The 20,639-nt window shown below is 35.2% G+C and overlaps 1 protein-coding gene and 1 pseudogene across 2 annotated transcripts in view; one reads left to right on the forward strand and one right to left on the reverse strand.

Moving 5' to 3' along the window:
* The window catches only part of CPD (carboxypeptidase D), a 78,601-nt gene that overhangs the window by 25,348 nt on the left and 32,614 nt on the right, over positions 1–20,639 (reverse strand). The window contains exons 8-12 of the mRNA XM_079130771.1: positions 12,112–12,221; positions 6,602–6,704; positions 5,778–5,920; positions 4,148–4,317; positions 1,350–1,673 (exon numbers count right to left, since the gene is read on the reverse strand). Coding sequence (XP_078986897.1) covers positions 1,350–1,673; positions 4,148–4,317; positions 5,778–5,920; positions 6,602–6,704; positions 12,112–12,221 — 850 coding nt within the window. The remainder of the gene's footprint in view (positions 1–1,349; positions 1,674–4,147; positions 4,318–5,777; positions 5,921–6,601; positions 6,705–12,111; positions 12,222–20,639) is intronic.
* LOC306656049 (heterogeneous nuclear ribonucleoprotein A3-like) lies at positions 16,560–20,153 on the forward strand (annotated as a pseudogene). The gene has a single exon. The product of its transcript is annotated as a heterogeneous nuclear ribonucleoprotein A3-like (transcript).

Here is a 20,639-nt window from a genome sequence, read left to right on the forward strand (position 1 = left end):
CTACCCTAAGATTCCATCTCACTCCAATTAGAATGGCGATTATCAAGAATACAAGCAACAATAGGTGTTGAAGAGGATGTGAGGAAAAAGGTACACTCATACATTGCTGGTGGGACTGCAAATTAGCGCAGCCACTCTGGAAAGCAGTGTGGAGATTCCTTAGAAAACTTGGAATGGACCTACCATTTGACCCAGCTATCCCACTCCTCGGCCTATTCCCAAAGGACTTAAAATCAGCACACTACAGAGATACAGCCACATCAATGTTCATAGCGGCTCAATTCACAAGAGGCAGACTATGAAACCAACCTAGATGCCCTTCAATTGATGAATGGATAAAGAAAACTGTGGTATAAATATACAATGGAATATTACTCAGCTATAAAGAATAATAAAATTATGGCATTTGTAGGCAAATGGATGAAATTGGAGAATATCATGTTAAGTGAGATAAGCCAATCTCAAAAATCCAAAAGAGGAATGATCTCACTGATAAGCGGATGATGACACTCAATGGGGGTGGGAGGGGGACAAGAATGGAGGAAGGAGGGACTGTATAGAGGGAAAAGAGAGGTGGGAGGGGTGGGGGGAAGGAAAAAAACTAACGGAGTCAATCAAACATCATTACTCTATGTAAATATATGAATATAGAAATGGTATGCTGTTACTCCATGTACAAACTGAAACAACATGTATCCCTTTTGTTTACAATAAAAATAAATTAAAAAAAAAAAAAAGAACTGAAGAGGACCTATAATAAAACAGATAATGCAGAGAAGTGCTAGAAAATGAAGGAAAAGACTCTCAGTCATCAGTTTTACATAAGCTAGTACTACATATTTTCCCAAGAAGCCTCAAATAAATATATACCTAAAATTTCAGGTAACTAACTGTAAATAAAGACAAGAACAGGAAATTACAGTAACCACAATTCATTTTCTAATTTGAGAAAAAGATTATACATGGTCCAACAGGTGAGCTCATAGTTTCAAATTCCTCCCCTTGTCACTAATGAAATAAAACAAACCAAGCAACATTTAGTTATGTGAATGGGCACCTGAAAAGCGAAAAGAAAAGCGGTTGAGCATTCATTAGGAAGAGTAATTTTACATTTCCTAAAGCCTCAGGGTGATACATTGTTAATCTAACAAATAATTCTCCTCCAATGTTCCTCACAGACTCACTGTTTAAAAAGATCTCCATCAACTATCTGTTACAAAATAAGAATCTCCAACTCTGTACATTCAGCTCCCAAATATATCTAAATTATGAGACCCATTCAAGGTGGGTAATAAATCCTATTAAAGAAAAGAAAAAGGGAAGGCATTAGCAAGAAGGTTGACACTCACGTGGTAAGATTTGTAATATGTGGATAGTTCATTACAAGTCCTCTCAAAAATTCTGATAAGTCTTTATATGAATGGTATCGATAAAGAGCCAGATTTGAGGAGGAGCTTAACATAATGCCTTCCAAGCCATTCTCAGCTGAAAGGTCTTTAATTAAAGCTTCAAACTCTTTAGTAGTTGGGTCACTTGCATCTTCAGTGTTGGTGCTATCCCCCCTTCCTTTCTTTGATTCCTTGTTGCCATCTGTTGAGGATCGAACAAGTGTGAAGTTGACCTGAATAGCACCTTCGCTCTTGACAGTCACGTTCTGAGTAACTGGGTTATACCTATAATAAAACAGACAGATCAGAGCCCTGCTTCTTCAGCTGGAGTACCCAAGCACTGGGAAATATAGGATACAGGAATCCTTGGAATAATGTAAATTATCTCCCAAAAGAGTCAAGTTTTTAACTTGGATATAACTTTATTTTTAAAAAACATTAACAAAACCAGACATTCATGTCAAATATGAATGAGTTTTTAAAATTAAATAAAAATGACTTCAAATGAAAGTTTGTGCTTGCAGTGGATGACACCCATGTCTCCTAGAATCTGAGTTCACCTGTCTGCCATCAGAGTATGTAGATGGAAAAGTCTGGAAGCTTAAGAACATTCACTACCAAACACATCACTGTTGCCCTACTTCTCAGATACCCTGCTGCTTTAGTTTATTGAACACTGCCAAATGGAAGGAAAACAGAAAAGACCTTATTGCTTATTAGTGTAAGGTTCTAACTCCTCCATTTATGGACCACCAGATATTAACAACTATAAGTGTCTTCAGGTCTTCACAAAGTTACCCTCGTTCTCATGGGCCTTTAAACTAACTCCTCAAAAATAAGTTAGCCAGAAGCTGTGGAACTAACCTAGATGCCCTTCAACAGATGAATGGATAAAGAAAATGTGTTATATATACACAATGGAATTTTTAAAAAATTTTTTGTTCATTCTTTTTATTTATACATGGCAGTAGAATGTATTTTGACATATTATATATACATGGAGTATAACTTCACATTCTTGTGGTTGTACACAATGTGGAGTTACACTGGTTACACAATGGAATATTACTAAGTCATAAAAAAGAATGAAATTATGGCATTTGCTAGTAAATGGGTGGGACTGGATACAATCATGCTAAGTGAAACAAGCCAATCCAAAAAAAAAAAAAAAACAAAGGACAAATGTTCTGATGCACAGATGTTAACACGCAATAAGGGGGGCAGGGAAGGATATTTGAATATGAACCAGGTTAGGTAATATCAGAGAATTACTATTAATTTTCTTGGATAATGGCATTTGTGGATGATACACAGGAGATGGATGCCGAAATCTTTGGGGGGAAAAATCCTGAACACTTCCAATTTATACTGAAACAGTTCAACCAAAACCGGGCATCCTGTGTATGTGTTTCATCTAGAAAAGGCAAACACAGCAAAATATTAAAAATTGTTAAATCTAGGCATAGGAATAAGTGTTTATTGGACTAGTTTTGTAACTTTTCTGAATGTTTATATTTTTTCAGAATAACATGTTTTTTTAAATATTAGTACCAACCCCTGGACTTTATGCCACACCACTTAGGAAAATGATCATAGCAGAAATGTACTAGTACAATGTAGTAGATTATCCTAATTAACCACTGGATTAGACAAAAGGAATGAAGGCAAGGGAGGAGGATGAGAATAGGAAAGACAGTAAGATGAATCAGACATAACTTTCCTATGTTCATATATGAATACACAACCAGTGTAACTTCATATCATGTACAACTACAAGAATGGGAAGCTATACTCCATGTTTGTATAATATGTCAAAATACATTCTACTGTCATATACAACTATAAAGAACTAATTTTTTAAAAAAAGAAGTTAACTAGGAGGGGAACTATCCTGTGGTAGCCCATACGCTTATTGAATCGTGAAAAAATATAATGGGTAAAAATAAAAGATTTCAGATTAAACAGTCAAGTGGTTCCAATTCCAAGTCATTTGTAAAAGAAAATAAATCACAGGTTCTTTTTCTCCCTCAATAAAAAAAGTCATGAATTCATTTTCTTTTTAATAAACCTACACCAGGTGTGGAGGTGCATACTTATATTCCCAGCTACATGAGAGACTAAGGTGGGAGAAGCCCTTGAACTCAGGAATTTAAGGCTAACCTGAGCAACAAAGTGAGACCTAGGCTTAAAACAAAACAAAACAACAACAACAAAAAATTTAAATAAGTAAATCTTGGTGAAAAAATATCTGAAAAAAAAAAAAAAAAAGAAAAAGAAAAAGAAAAAAAAATCTGTAAAAAAAAGATTAAAAATGGCCTCACTTAGAGAACCTGCAATCAGGAGATTTCACTGAAGCAATAAGGCAAATGTGCAGCAGTAAAAACGAGTGTCTGTGAGAGTTTTAAAAGGCTTTGTTTGAAAGTGAACCAATGTAAAGTATAATATGACTAGAGTATGTGGCAGAACAGGGGTATTTTCTTTTTCTACAACAGGTACTTTCCAGAATTGTCACCAATAGTGAAGGAAATCCCTTATGATGGCTTCTGCATCTGGACAGGAAATCAGAGTAGAAGAAGATAAAGGTGCATAATTCCACAGATTTCTTATAGTTGACAGTTCCTGTACTCACTTTGCCACTAGTGGGGAGTTAACCCAGCTTTTTAAACTTCATGTTGCTCTAGGACTTTCTGGAAATAATCTTCCAGAATGGAACCTAGTTTTTATCCCAAAGACTCAATTCTCAGGCATTCATCACTCACCCTCGAGCAGATGCTGTGATTTTATAAGTTCCTGGAACCAAGAGACGCCAGTAATCGCCATTTTTGTAAGTAGTCACTGGGTGATTAATTTCAGCAACACTAATGGTGGCATTTAATATACCCCTGCCATCAGTGGCATCAAGGACAAATCCTTTAACACCTTGATGAACCTGGATAAAGGACAAGAACACCAGATTTTCATGGTAATCACCATCATCTAATTACTTTGGGAGCTCATATCCAAAATTACAGATTGTTAATAAATAATGTAAACAGAACAAATAGGAATTTAGGTCAGAGTAAAGCTAAATGTAAATGCCCATTAAACAAAATATTTTAGTCTCTAAAGGCTAATTTTTCATAGGTTAGGTTTACCTGTACCATGAAAATATAAATAACACTTTAAATTTTAGAACGGTCTATTTCAAAATACAGGATATTCTACAAGAAAACAGGCCTTGGCCTCTTCAAAAAGGAAATGTCAATTTTTTAAATGGAAGGACTATAAGAGAGTAAAATGAAATAATAAATGTAAGATAAAAATACAGCTATAAAATCCATTTTGGGGACGAGTGTGGATATTTGAATATGAACTAGGTTAGGTAATATCAGAGAATTACTATTAATTTTCTTGGGTAATGGCATTTGTGGATGATATACAGGAGATGGATGCCGAAATCTTTGGGGGGAAAAATCCTGAACACTTCCAATTTATACTGAAACAGTTCAACCAAAACCGGGCATCCTGTATATGTGTTTCATCTAGAAAAGGCAAACACAGCAAAATATTAAAAATTGTTAAATCTAGGCATAGGAATAAGTGTTTATTGGACTAGTTTTGTAACTTTTCTGAATGTTTATATTTTTTCAGAATAACGTGTTTTTAAATATTAGTACCAACCCCTGGACTTTATGCCACACCACTTAGGAAAATGATCATAGCAGAAATGTACTAGTACAATGTAGTAGATTATCCTAATTAACCACTGGCATATTACTTATAGTTTTTACCTATACGTTACCATGCATATCCAAACAGAAGAAAATTAATCATTTCACAGTAAATCACTGAATAAAAATCTGTACCCTATAACCCATCTATCACTTGACAAACACTTAGGTGTATAATTTATGTTGATCTTTGATAAGGTCAGAGTAAAGTGACTACTAGCCGTTAAGAAAAAAAGTCACTATCCTAAATTTTTTTTGGTGCTGGAGACTGAACCTAGGGACACTTTACCACTGATCTACATCCCCAATTCTTTGTATTTTTTATTTGGAGGCAGGATCTCACTAAATTGCTTAGGACCTCACTAAATTGCTGAGGCTGGCCTCAAATTTGCAATCCTCCTGCCTCAGCTTCCCAAGTTGCTGGGATTGCAGGTGTATACCATTGCACATGACTTATTTAATAATTTCCTTCAAATGTTTTCCCTATAAACAAACTTATTTGCATTCATGAATTTTCTAGATAAATATACTAAACAAACTGGAATACAAAGATTGGGTAAATACACTAGAACAAGTTGAAATTCAAAAGGATATATTCTAAAATCACTACATGAAAACCATGTGTCCACCCAAAAATCTTGCTCTTGAAAGGAACCATACTTGACTCCTGAATAATCACCTGCTTCATAAACTGGATTAGAGATCTTCGATTCTGTTCCCAAAACCTTGGCAGATCTTTCTCAAATGGGTATTTCACACAACCTAGTTCAATAGTTACTTCAAAGCAATTTGTTTGTAAATAGTTCCAGTCCTGCATACCACCTAAAGGACAAAAAATTAAAATAAGTTACTTTGAAGTTCTAAATAGTTCAGATCTTAAAAGGCAGGATGCATACCTAGCAAAAAGCCAAATTCATTTTGGATTAGCACTGGTTGAAAACCAATAATGCATTCATGGAAGGGCTCTTTGATGCTTGAGGTCCAGGCAAAACATCTGGATTCTCTGTGTACAAAAAGAATTCAAGTGTAGCCTATACTCTTCCTACTGGCAAAGGTAAGATTCTTTATAACAACCAGAAGTAAAGTGCAACACTTCCACTCAACCCTTTCATTAAGTTAAAGCTCATTACTTTTACTCAAAAGTCAAAAAGCACCAAATTCAAAATAGTTGAAAAAGTTATTTGAGTGTTGTAAACTATTTAAACAATTGTGGGAGGCGGTACTAGAAACTGAACCTAGGGGTGAGCTACCACTGAGCTATAGCCTTAGTCCTTTTGATTTTTTATTTTAAGACAGGGTCTTTTTAATTTAAGTTGCCCAGGTTTGACTTGAATTTGTGATTCTCCTGCCTCAGCCTCCCGAATCACTGGAATTACAGACCTATATCATTGTACCTGGCTAAACAAAAGTTTTTAAAAGAATGATTCTCTCTCGAAATTAAAAAAAAAACCCAAAAAACATAAAAGTAGAAAATCCAAGTTTTAAGGCCTTGATAATCTTTACCTGGGACATTATACCAGTTAGCTCCATTTGTTATTCCATGAGGAAAATATTCATTAGGGTACATATTCTTGCAAGGTCTACCTTGAAACATCTGGGAATTTTCCTGTGGGTGGGAAAAAGAATCTTTACTTACATGTGTTAGTGTCTACATCAAAAAACATAAAAAAGATATAGGAAAATAATAAAAGTGACTACCAATACGGTATGTGAAGGGGAAGGAGGTGAGGGGATGGGGCTATAGGAAGCACTGAGACTTTTTAATGTATAGTTTTCTATGCCAGTTAGAGTTTGACTATGTGAATTTATTTTTCAAAATTGAAATTAAATGTGCTTTGTAAAGAAACACAGAAGACTTCACTTGTTACTTGCTAGTATAAAATGTAGCCCAACAACTTTCTTAAAAAAAATTGGCTCATATTCATGAATTCATTTCTTACCTCCAAGGAACTTGAAAAAAAGACAAAACACATACAATTTGGAGTAAGCAGCTATCCCTGACATACAGGGGACTAAGATGGGTCCTCTTTGCTTTGCCTGCACAATGTACAATTATCCTACTACAATGGGTTATACATTTTCTGCTCTTAAGACAATACTCTTTGAAACAGTTTGTGTCTTTGTGTTCTCAGCATCTAGCCCAATGTCTGGCATCTAGTACATGTACAACTGCTTATTCAATGAAGGCAAAGAAAAACTGCCATGGAGACACAAATAAATGCCATGGGAATCCAGAGGAGAAAAATATTACTTCTTATCAAAGTGGCAAGGAAAGTTTCCTGGAAGAAATTAAAATTTGAGAGATGGTCAAAACTTCATTTTTCTCTTTTGGAAATAGAAAAAAGAAAAAGTGTGAAGGAAAGAAGAATAATTTCCCATTTCCCTACTACCTTGAGAATTAACCTTTAAAATTTAAAGTATATTAATGGTCCCCTTCCAGAAACTTAATATACCAATTGAAGGTCTGTGATCCTATAACACTCATAATAAAAACCATTATTTTAGATCATAGTAATAATTATACACACGCTCTTTTTTTTTGGGGGGGGGGGGGTAGGGAGGGGACTGAATCTATATCCCCAGTCCTTTTTATATTTTATTTTGAAACAGGAGCTCACTAAAATGCTGAAGCTGTTCTTGAACCTGCAATCCTCCTCTCCCAGTCTCCAGAGTTGTTGATTTTACAGGCATGTGCCACGGTGCCCAGCTTGTACATATTCTCTTTTGTTTTCTGGTTTTCCATGAAAGGCTTGTACAACTATCTTCTATGCCTCTGTCTTTATCTTCATTTCCATCAATAGCTATCTATCCATCCATCTAATTATATACATATACTACCATATCATTGGACTAATATGCATATTAATTTTTAAGACTTATTGAATCAATGATCTGTACTACAATTGATGGCATCTTAGAATGGAGGAAATATAGTTTTATGGCCTAGTAGAATGGGACAAAACACAGGTACATTTTGATAGATAAGGGGCTTCAGAAATGTGGAAATGAGTATAAATTAATAATCACTGGTCCATTCCAAGTTTTCTGAGTAATCTCCATACTCCTTTCCCAGAGTGGTTGCACCATTTGCGACTCCACCAGCAATATATGAGTGGTGCCTTTTCCCCCAAATCCATGCCAACATGTATTACTGCTTATGTTCTTGATAATAGCCATTCTAATTGGGGTGAGATGAAATCTTAGGGTGGTTTTGATTTACATTTTTCTAATGGTGTGAATCTACATCATGTATAACCATAGAAATGAAAAGTTGTACCCCATTTGTGTACAATGAATCAAAATGCAGTCTGTAAAACTAAAACTAAAAGTAAAAAAAAAAGAAAAGAAAAAAAAAACTACATCTGTAACCACATCTGGTAAAAAAAATAATAATAATCACTGGGATAACCATAACAAATACTACTTATTGAGTGCTTATTTAATGCCGGTCATATATTTTCTACAATATGTATATTACAAACATGGATAAAATTTTAAAATTAAAGAATACATTTAAAAATCTAAATAGAATATCTAACATTCCTCTTGCATCTTAATAGATCATCTAGTATAAAGTAACTCTGGATACCACAGTTCTAAGACAGTAACTATTAACATTTTGACTTCCTTCTGAGAACATAAGAAGTCAATGAAGACTTCTAATGGATGATATGATATATTAATGGCTCTAGGAGGCTTATTATACAATCCCAAGGGCAAAAAACAATCTTTTCAAAAAGATGGTGCTGAGAAAACTGAAAATCCAGATGCAAAAGAATAAATCTAGACCTCTTCCTCACATACCCAAAAATTAGTTCAAGATGAATCATAAATCTGAATGTATGAGCTAAAACTATAAGATTTTTAGAAAAAAAAAAAAGGAATAAACCTTTATTTCCTAAATATTATATCAAAAGCACAAATGAAAAAAAATATTTTGGACACAATTGACTTTTATTCTGTCTGTCCCCTTCCTCCTTTGTTTTTATTTTTTGACTTATCTGTAGTAAAGGTTTTGTTTCATATTCTCAATACATGTTAGGCATATTTAATCTGTTTGGGGTGCCAACTAATAATTTTCTTCTGCTTCTTGACTGCTTTTTGGTGGTAAGAGAGTTTCTTTGTTTATATGTGTAAAATTTCATTTCCTGACTTTTTGCAATAGTGCTCATGGACTTTATCTTCCTCTGTTCATTTTTATGATTTTGGGCTATTTTACATGAATCCTAGTTTAATGGTGACCTTTTCTCTCAGTCTAGTAAAGATCAGGTACTTCGGTGTGGTTATTTTGTTTGGGTGGGAAGGGTGAAGTTATAAGGCTTTGGACTTTATAGTTCTTTCAGCCTTGGAAAACCCTACATTTATCCCTTTTTTCTTCTTTTCCTCTTCACCATCTAATTGCCAAAGGGCACCTTATCATTTCTTTCATTTTTTTTCCCTCCTCCACCAGGAGCTATGAGTTTGGAAGATTTCCTTTTAAACTTACTCATCCTTTTAAATTGTGTTTATCCCTTTAAATCACACCAGTTCCTTCAAGTTGTATGCATTTTGAAATCTCTTTCCAATATTTCAGTGCTCTTATCTGCCCAGTTCCTTTTTTAGTATTTTTAGCTCTAGAATGTATGTAATGTACAGTCATTCCAAATCAACTTTAAGTTCACATTTCATTAGCTCCCCCCTTCTTCTGTGTTTTCCATAGATTTTCACAGTCGGCCTTTCTTTACCACAAAGCTGCATGCTAGGATAAAGGTGAAACCAACCCAAAGTAAATCATGCTGGGATTTCCTGTTTTTTAAAACTCACAGTTATTTTGCAGTTTCATGATCTTTTGTAACACCAGGGACAGTATTTTGGTAGTTGTAAAGTCATTTTGTATCATTTTGGAAGAAATTCTGGTAGGTTGATTGCTACATATCCATTACCGTCTTTGGCCACTCAGAAGTCTCCCCAAATTATTTATTTTTGAGAAATTCAGAAGCAAAACATTAAAAAAAAATTCTGGAAAGGTATCTTTAGGGGGGTTTGTTAAAGTTAATAGAAAACCTTATTTTTAGGTAAGCTGCTTATTAGCCAAGGGGAAAGAAGGCTGGGAGTAAAGACAGGACTTTAATGATCACCTTTCCCATTAACAGAAGATTCGAAGACCTAAGATTCCAGAGAATGCAGGATGCAGTGAGATCAAGAAATGGATGAGAGGTGGAGGTTGTGGCTCCGTGGTGGAGGGTTTGCCTAGCACGTATGAGGCACTGGGTTCGATTCTTAGCACCACTTATAAATAAATAAATAAATAAATAAAATAAAGTCCTATCAACATCGAAAAATATTTTTTTAAAAAATGGATGAGAATAAGGATAGGATACACACAAATAGTAATAGAGAAGATGGAATCTACATGAACTCATACTAGGTTACTCAGAGTTGCACTTTAATTCAATGCAAAGTGATCTACTGAGAATAAGAGGAATGGAACTAGAATAGAAGAGGACGAAGGCTTAGAATTATCATAGGGTCATAAGAGTCAATTACAAAACACTTAAAACTAGGACTGAGTGTTCAACTGGGGTTAGAGATCATACATATGAAGTGTAGCAAACTGCCATGACTATATGACTATTCTGGGCTGTACTTACTGGGATGGAGAAGAGAGTTGGTGGCAAAACCAACTGGGATGGAGAGGACTAAATATGGGGAAAGCAGATATGATACTCCCTGAGTATCCCTGAAAACATAAGTCCATGGGCCTAGGCTAAGTAAAAATAGAAATCAAAGATTTCAATTGTCTAAGAAAGAAAACTAAGGAACTAGAAATCTCAATGGAATTGAAAAGCAAAATCCTGAAAATGAATACAGAATGTGACGGGAATATGTGCAAAATCTGATCACTTAATTTTTATTTCAATGATTGAAACAATATCTATTCTGTTATTACTTTATGTAATGTCCCTCCAAAAAATGGTATGCCCAAACCAAAGGCAATAAATCTTTAAGGTGAAATCAACAGCTGTGTTCCTTTATTAGCAACCCTGAATAATCTCTCCAGGTCCATTCAGAGAGGATGGAGAAGGAGAAAAGGTGGAATGATAAAAGACTGTGATTAAAAGAGTCGCAGTAATAATCTTCATTATCTATAATCAATAAATCACAGTCTAAATCAGTAGATCCAAAATTAAAATTAATATGCCTGGCCTAGGCCTCAACTTTGAATACGTTTTCTAAGAACCATTTTTAAATGAACTTTTCACACACAAACACAAATTTTAACATTTCTGGTTGGTAAAAAAAAAAAATCCACCTTCCATTATAGGAAGTTTAGAAAGTTTGAAACTTCTGCCTGTTTCCCCTTGCTGTATACTACTATAGGATTTAAAATATCTTAAACCAGTCATTAGCATTTTTTTTTTTTTCTGTAAAGGGCGGACAGTAAAATTTTAGGCTTTACAGACCCAAAAGTCTCTGTTGTAACTACTCAACTTGTCCTCTGCATCTACTAAGATGGCTGCAGGGTTTTACTTTTTGAGTTTGTTAATATGGTGAATTACACTGACTTATTTTCAGATGTTAAAAGAAAAAGCAGCTACACAATCCATATAAGTATGTGTATACTACATGTCTGTATGCCAATAAAACTTAATTTACAAAAACAAATGGTGGGCTAGATTTGGCTCCAGACCTAGTTCATCAATCCTCCACTTTAACCTCTCATTTACTGGACTTACTGTCTTATGATAAGTTATTTACAGACTTAGTGTCTGTCAAATGAAGTAAACTAGCATGCACATATTCCAGGTACTATTCTAAAACCATAACAAAACACATTACCTGTTAAAGGCTAATAGAGAAGGGCAGGTAGCATGGCCAAAAGTGAGGTGAGAAACAAGAAAAAGTCCAAAGTCTGAGTGAAAAGAGTCATAGAAGGCTTAAGAAAGAAAGTACTTGAATTTCAGGACTTTATTTTAAAGCATCTTAAAAAATGAATTAATTTTATAGCACGTGATGCTCAAACGCATACCTACCTTGGAATAAGAAAGTGCTATTTGTTGAAACACCGCATCATCTGGTGATTTACTATAAATGGCAAGCCCTTGTTCATCATCATCAAAAGGGTAGTTAACCACCAAAGAGCCTATAAAGGAAAAGAGGAAAATACATCATGTTACAGGTTTCAAGATGGGTCATTAACATAAAGTAAGTTTTTCACAATACTTTTAGAGAAGGGAAATCAATAAAATTTCACCAAGGCTAATATCTTCAATATAAACGGAAAATAAAGAGTAAGGGTGTGGTTCAGTGGTAGAGTGCTTACCTAACATGCAAACACCTAGGTTCAATCACCAGCAATGTGAAAAAATGAAAAGAAAAAATACAGCAATTTCCTAAATAAAAATCTAAGTAGGCAAGTGAGAAGGTAAATAGCTATCTATGCATGATACCTAGAAGTTGCCTTCACTAGAAAGGTCTTGGGAATTTATCTGAATTTACCTGTCATGTAATTTATCTGTCAAAGCTGAAACTAGAAGTGTACAGGTATAATTCAAACAATTTTACTTTTATAATATTTAAGATGCAAAAAATTGAGCAAATTTTGATACTTTTTCAGTAAAATTCAGACATTTTAATGGAATTTTAAAATAAGAGACCCTTGAGATCCAACTATTCTATCCCCCTCATTTTGGAGATATAGAAGCTAAACTAGGGAAATTAAATGACTTATGAATCTTATGGATAGCAGAGCCAGCACTGACCTCTCTCCCACACACAACTAAAAATTTCTCCTATTGTCCTGCTGGAAATAATTCAACTGGGGTTAAATCATATGACTTTCTCTGACCTAAGATAAAGAAAGTGGTATTTCAGAACATAGAAAGGATATCAACCTCCCTTCAAGCTCCCCACAAGGCAAAGTGATCAGAGTGTTTCTCATGCAAAACCTTTGAGCTACACATGCTCATCTCCCATCACAGAACTGTATCTTTTATTTCCCTATAGTCATATTGTTTTCGTTCGTTCATATGTCCACTTACGATACTTTCTACTGAGCCATTCATCTTTGCGCTTTTTTAATATGCCACATCAAAGGAATGGAAATAAAAGGAATGGAATATTCAACTTCATTTCAGGAAGTAATCCTGTAATAATAAATGCCAACATACATTCACAGGAATAAAATTTTTTTAAATACGCAAGCTCTTGGGCTGGGGTTGTAGCTCAGTGGTAGAGCAGTTACCTAGCACATGCTAGGCACTGAGTTCCAATCCTCAGCACTAAATAAAAAATAAAGTTTTTTAAAAAATGCTCTTTCAAACCCCAAATAGCTCTAACAAGAACAAGATACTTTAACACCTCTTCTGACTCAAATTTAACTACTCGAAAACATTTAATTTCACCCTGGATCCATGGCCCATATGTAAAAATTCAAACAAAAAAAACTTAGCCATCAACTTCTAATACTTTCAAATGACTAATTTTCTTTTTTCTTTTTTTGGTACTGGGGATTGAACCCAGAGGTGCTTAACTACTGAGCCACATCCCCAGCCCTTTTTTATATTTTATTTTGAGACAGGGTCTTGCTGAGTTGCTTAGGGCTTTGCTGAGCTGGCTTTGAACTCACAATCCTCTTGCCTCAGCCTCCTGAGTTGCTGGGATTACAGGCATGTACCACCGTGCCTGGCTCAAATTACTTTATTTTCTAAAGTAAAAATAAATAAATGAATGAATTTTTAAAGGGGTCATAAAAGACTTAATGTTAGCCAGGTTACTTGGGAGGCTGAGACAGGAGGATTACAAGTTTCAGATCATCCTCAGCAACACAGTGAAGTCCTAAGCAACTCAGCGAGACTCTGTCTCTAAATAAAATACAAAAAAGGTTTAAGAATGTGGCTCAGAGGTTAAGGGCCCCTGTTTCAATCCCTGGTTCCAAAAAAAAAAAAAAAAAAAAAAAAAAAAACAAAGAGAAAGTCCAGGTAGATGGACCAATTTGGTCAAAAAAATGAAGAAGCTATAGGGGGATGCTGATTCCAAGTTACCACATACCAGTCTAGTCATAAGAACTGTATAGGTTGCTGTGTGGCAGTGTCCTGACCCTGCTCAATAGCAAACATATAGGATATAGTGAGTGCATGTACTTGCTTTGAATAGGATTTTATTTCTTTTTGAGAGAAAACAGATTTCACTATCACTGAGGGCAAATTCGGTTTCTAAACAGTTTTTTTCTTTTTAGCTGCTTACTTGTGCTACATTTCCCAATGATGTTCTTTTCATAAAAATGTTGATTTCATTGTCGTGTGACACAGAATGAAAAGTCAAATCAACTCTTCTATTAATTTTAAGAACAAAGTCTGTTTTCCAGTGGAGAACATAACTAGTGGATAACATTCCAAAACTATTTTTGCTTGCCTGTATTTTTCCTAGGACTAGGGAGCCTGTAAGTCTTGTTAACTGTTAAAACTTCTACACATTATGATGCTAAAAGAAACCTTATTAAACTTTGAGTCCTGAGGAAGGGATCCCATTGTTTCAATATTTATGCAGAATACAAGAGGATATTGAATTTAAGTTAAATACAGAGAATTTCTCTCCATTGAAGATGGTTGTGTACCGAAGAGTGTGAACTGTAACATACAGTCTGCTAAAAAGAAGAGTCCATGAGGATTTTATTCATTCACCAAGTATTTATTGGACAGAGTGCTAAGCAAGTGATTTAAGGATGATTAAGACATGATTTCCACAGTTAGGAGCTTGGTCATGTGCTTGCAAATTAAAGGTTTGTACCCATGAGCCTAATATGTAGGAAGTGTACTATTTTTGACACAAGTAAAACAGAATCTCCCTTCAAGGTGTTCTGCCCTCAGCAAAAGTAGAAGTCAACACCCCATGCCAACAAACCCATGACAAGAATTATGTGTAAGGATAGGTGGGGGACCCAGAAAACTTCTCAGTGGAGGAAATACATAGCAGAAGTCTTAGAGGAAGTCACATGAAGTGTTTTTTTACTCAACCCAACCTTTGATATAAGATTAAAAAATAAAAATCCTTAATAGTGGAAGGAAGGAAGGAAGGAAGGAAGGAAGGAAGGAAGGAAGGGAGGGAGGGAGGGAGGGAGGGAGGGAGGGAGGGAGGGAAAGGAAAGGAGTGATGGATGGAGGGAGGGAGGGAGGGAGGGAGGAGCGAGCCAGACACAAAAGGATAAATATTATATGGCTCCATTATAGGAAAAATACAGAACAGATAAATACAGAGAGAAAGAACACATATTGTTGGTCCTCTGAAGTTGAAGAGAGGGGAGAATGGGAAGGAACTGCTTAACAGTTATGGGGTTTCATTTGGGGAGATGAAGCTGTTTTGCACCAAGATGTAGTAGATTCTCAATTGTGAATGCACTAAATGACACCAGAATTGTTCACTCTAAAATAGTTAATTGAGAATTTCATCACAATTTTAAAAATTGGTATCAAAATTTCTAAAAAGGAAATCTTACTTTTTCCTATATTCTTTCAAAACTCTTCTAAATTGTTAAGTTGGCAGTGAAGGGGATCAGAATATACCACTCAAAATACATTACCTTGGCTCATTATTTTGAGTTGAAGACATCTGGGAAACAGCAGATATAGGAAGGGCTTTGTGCTCTCCCGGTTTCTGCCTAGATGCCTGGTATAAATTTCTCGTGAAAAAGGTGCCTTCTGGGTACCAGAGGGGTAAAAAAATCTTATCAGAGATAGGGAGTCAAAGCCAAGGTGAGTCTACAAACAAACCTTACTGTAACAGCCTCTATCATCCATAAATTTACCCATATATTTCCTAGTAAGTTTCCTACAATTTACTGCCTCCAGAATCCTAAATCTCTTTCCTTTATCTAGACACTTTTCACAACATATCACCCTTGGTTAAAAGAGTAAATAAGTGCTACAGTCTAATGGCTGCTTCATTTAGAGTTTTACTGTTTTCCTGCGAAGCCTCCCCCATCTCCTGTGCCACAATAAAAATATTAACATCAAACAAAATTCATATACTTTCCTCCTGTTAAACTGTTAATTACCTATTAATCACAAATTTTACCTGACAAACTTGAGAGTAGAGGAAAAGGTTTTTCACCCCTACCAGGAAAAAAAAGAAAAAGAAATGTATTTTCTTTTTTTAAATCTCTGTGCCAAGATTTTAGAACCATATAAGAATTTTTAAGATAAAAAAACAAAGTATGCATGGAAAGAAACACATCTGCATGATTGAAGATGCCTATATCTTAACTATATGCAAAGTCTTGAATGGATATCTGTAAAATATGTCCTAGAATATAACTATTATTGAATTTTCAGATTTAGCTAACATGATATATGAATTATTCTGAAAATATTTTTATTTTTTCTTCTGAAAATATTTTTAGAAGTTCAAAATGAAAAATATTTTCTACCAAACATAGCATAAGATACACAAAACATTTAAAAAATCAAAACTTTATTTTGCCAGCCAGGATGTAACTTTATAACTCCAATACAACTCTCTGAGAACAGCCCATGATTATTAACTGTAGAATTATTTTTTTCTACTACTGGCAATCTTCCAAAGAAATTTTTAGAGAATCTCAATTTACTTCCTAAATCTAAATATCCATAAAAATGTACTGTTATTCAAAAAGGTTATTCTATATGCCATCAAATCTCAGTTGTGATGCTTCTTTGGGACAGTTCAACAAATGTTCACACCAAGTTTCTTCCCTGTTGTCTGCAAAGCTATGCTTTCACTCTTTCTTTTAAAAAACAGCTTTATTGACATAATTCACATAACACATGACTCACCCATTTAAAGGTTTTTAGAGTACTCACAGGATTGTACAACCATTACTTAGTGTCTGGTTGAGAACATTTTCATGACTCCAAAAAGAAACCCAAAACCCATTAGCAGTCACTTTCCTTCTCCCTCTCACTCCAACCCAAGGCAACTACTAATCTACTTTCTGTCTTTATGGATTTGCCTATTCTAAACATTTCAAATAAATGTGATCATATTATATGTGATTGACTTCTGTCACCATGTTTTTCAAGGTTCACCTATGGCTCAAAACAGAGGTAAAACCACTGCCCAGTCACCACCAGCCCCATTCCAGGCTGTTGCCACTGCCACCAGGGGCAAGAAGGCCATGATCCAAAGGAACCAGAACAACTGAGGAAGCTGTTTATTGGTGGTCTGAGCTTTGAAAATACAGATGAGGGCTGGGGAGATAGCTCAGTTGGTAGAGTGCCTCACAAGCACAAGGCCCTGGGTTCAAATCCCCAGCATTGCAAAAAAAGAAAAAAGAAAGAAAAGAAAGAAACTACAGATGATAGTTTAAAAGAACATTTTGAGAAATGGGGAGGCACATTCATAGATTGTGTGATAATGAAAAACCCCCAAACAAACTGTTCCAGAGGCTTTAGTTTTGTGACTTACTCTTGTGTTGAAGAGGAGGATGAAGCAATGTGTGCTCAGCCACACAAGGTTGACAGACATGTAGTAGAACCAAAGAGAGCTGTAAAGCTTGGTGCCTATCTAACAGTAAAGAGAAATTTTGTTGGTGGTATTAAAGAAGATAATAGAAGAATATAACTTGAGAGATTACTTTGAAAAGTATGGCAAGATTCAAACTATAGAAGTTACATTTGCTTTTGTAACTTTTGATGATCATCATACAGTTGACAGAACTGTTGTTCACACACTATTAATGGGTGTAATTGTGAAGCGAAAAAGGCCCTTTCTAAACAAGAGATGCAGTCTGCTAGATCACAAAGAGGTTGTGGAGGTGGATCTGGCAACTTTATACGTTGTGGAGGAACCTTTGGAGGTAGTGGAGGTAACTTTGGCCATGGTGGAAACTTTGGTAGAAGAGGAGGTTGTGGTGGTAGAGGTGGTGGCAGCAGAGGTGATTACGGAGGAGGTGATGGTGGATATGAGAGATTTGGAGGTGACGATGGCAACTATGGCAGTGGTTCTGGTTATAGTAGTAGAGGAGGCTACCGTGATGGTGAACCAGGATATGGAAACCAAGGTGGTAGATATGGTGGTGATGGAGGAGAAGGATATGATGGTTACAATGAAGGAGGAAATTTTGGTGGTGGTAACTACAGTGCTGGTGCGAATTATAAACAGCAATCGAATTCTGGACCCAGGAAGCAGGGCAGTTTTGGTGGAAGAAATTCTGGCAGTCCCTATGATGGTGATTATGGATCTAGTAGTGCAAGTGGTGGATATGGTAGCAGAAGGTTTTAAAAACAGCACAGTTCTTAGCAGGAGAGAGAGTGACGAGTTGTCAGAAAAGCTGCAGGTTACTTTGAGAGGGTTGTCCCAAATGCATTAGAGGAACTAAAAATCACGGAAAAAAAGATGATCCATAGTCAGTAAAGTTACTGCAGCTTAAACAAGAAACCCTTCTTGTTCAGGACTGTCACAGCCACAGTTTGCACAAAGTGCAGCTATGATTAATACAAAACGGTATCAATTAGATGTAAATTCCTGAGGTCTTTTATTTGTTGAAGTTTTGTCTTTTTCTTCTCATTACATCAGGTATATTGCCCTGTAAATGTGGTAGTGGTACCAGGAATAAAAAATTAAGGAATTTTTAACTTTTCAATATTTGTGTGGTTCAGTTTTTCTACATTTTAGTACAGAAACTTCAACAAAATGCAGTTTTAAAGGTGTTTCCTTGTGAGTTAACAGTGAAGAAGATCATTGTTAACTACTATTTTGTTCAAGTTAACTGTAAAGAAACACCTGCTGACATGCAGTTTAAGGGGAATCTATTCTTGTCATTTCCAAACCAAAATAGCAATGGGAGCTATATGTGGACAGAATAGATATTTGTATGTTTGAAATGTACGTTAGATAAATGGGATTGGGTATTTAAATTAGCATATTTGTGAATTTAATAGCACTAAGATTACCTTCAAATGAAAAATCTCAAAATTCCTATTTGTTTTTTGTGCTTTTTCTTTCAAAATATAATCATGATTTTAGTGTGACAGATTTGCTGAGTCCTAGCTGGGTTTAGAACATCTCTGTTCTACATTTACCTTGGTCACATTTAAACCGCTGCCATAGTTTTTGGGTGTAAAAAATGTCTGCTAACCGCTATTTAAATTCTGAAAAAGGGTAGTGGATGTTTTCCCCCTCCAACCTTAAAAAACATTGTTAACTTTTTAAGATACAGGTCCAGTAAGCCTGCTATACTGGAGCAAATTAGTGGGTACCTGCTTTTGTTTTGTTTTCTTTTTAAAGTACATGAGGCCCAAACATCTTGACTTCCTTTCCTTGGCTTAATTTTTTCCCCCTGATAACTTTCAGAGCAAGATAATAAAAATCATGCCACTGAACCCTTAACTGGCTGACATGCTTTCCAGATTTTACCCTATACATTTTGCTGAATAACCAAGGACAGTTTAGGTATAATTGTACAAATAACTTGATGCAGCAGAAATGTAGCACAGTTGCTTAGGACAAGCTTCTCACTTCCCAAACACCTGAATTCCAAATTTGGATAGCCTAAATTCTTACTTAAATTCCCAAAGAACACATTCTTATTCCTTGTGCGTATTTCAACCTAAATTATGTTGCTGTGAGTTATCAATTTGTTTTGGAAGACCATGGTTGAGAAGAGTTATAGATAACAAGGTCATATATACAAAAACCAATGTTTACTGTTTTGCACCAGTAAGTGCTTAAAATTTCATTCAAGTCCTAAAAAGAAAAGTTAATCTTTGTTGTAACATGCACCAGTACTTGATTTCTTTCCATGCCAAATGGTAACCTTTGTGACTATACCACATTTTAGCCACTTCTCAGTTAATAGTTGTTTGTTGTTTCCACTTTTCAGTTATTATAAATAATGCTCAATGAACATTCATGTACAAGTTTGTGTACATGTTTTTAGTTCTCTTAGGTGTTGATACCTTCATTTTTATTCACACAATCATAGCTGAACTTTGGTATGATTTTTAATTTAAAAAAATTTTTTTCAGTTGTCAATGGATTTTTTTTAAATTTTATTTACTTATTTATTTATGTGATGCTGAGAATCGAACCCAGGGTCTCCCACATGCCAGGCAAGCACTTTACCACTGAGTCACAACTATATATATATATATATATATATATATATATATATGGCAATGAAAGATAAAGGAATGCCAAAATCTAAGCTTACATTGAAGAATTTACGAAATTTTAGGGAGAAAATAGTACTAAACATTTGGACCTATTAGTGTTCACTTTTTTATGAATGACAAAAGCATGTTACCAAGTTTCAAGTATGAGAAATAAATACAAAACATCTGAAGTACTACAAGAGGAAGAGGATGGGGGAGGACAAGAAAGTAGGGGTGAACAGGAGGGAGGATGGAAAGAGGGAGAAGAAAGAAGCAAGGAGAGAAGAGAAGAGAAAGGGAAGAGAAAGGAAAAGAGAAATGTGGAAGAGAAAAGGATTGTAGAGGGAGAAGAGAGAAGGGGCGAAGGGGGAAAAAGGGTAGGGGAAAAGTCAGGAAACTGACCTAAAAAGTAGTGAGAAAAGATCTTTACTGTT

The sequence above is a fragment of the Sciurus vulgaris genome (assembly GCF_902686455.1).
Source record: "Sciurus vulgaris genome assembly, chromosome: 3".
In the NCBI taxonomy this organism is placed as follows: Eukaryota; Metazoa; Chordata; class Mammalia; order Rodentia; family Sciuridae; genus Sciurus; species Sciurus vulgaris.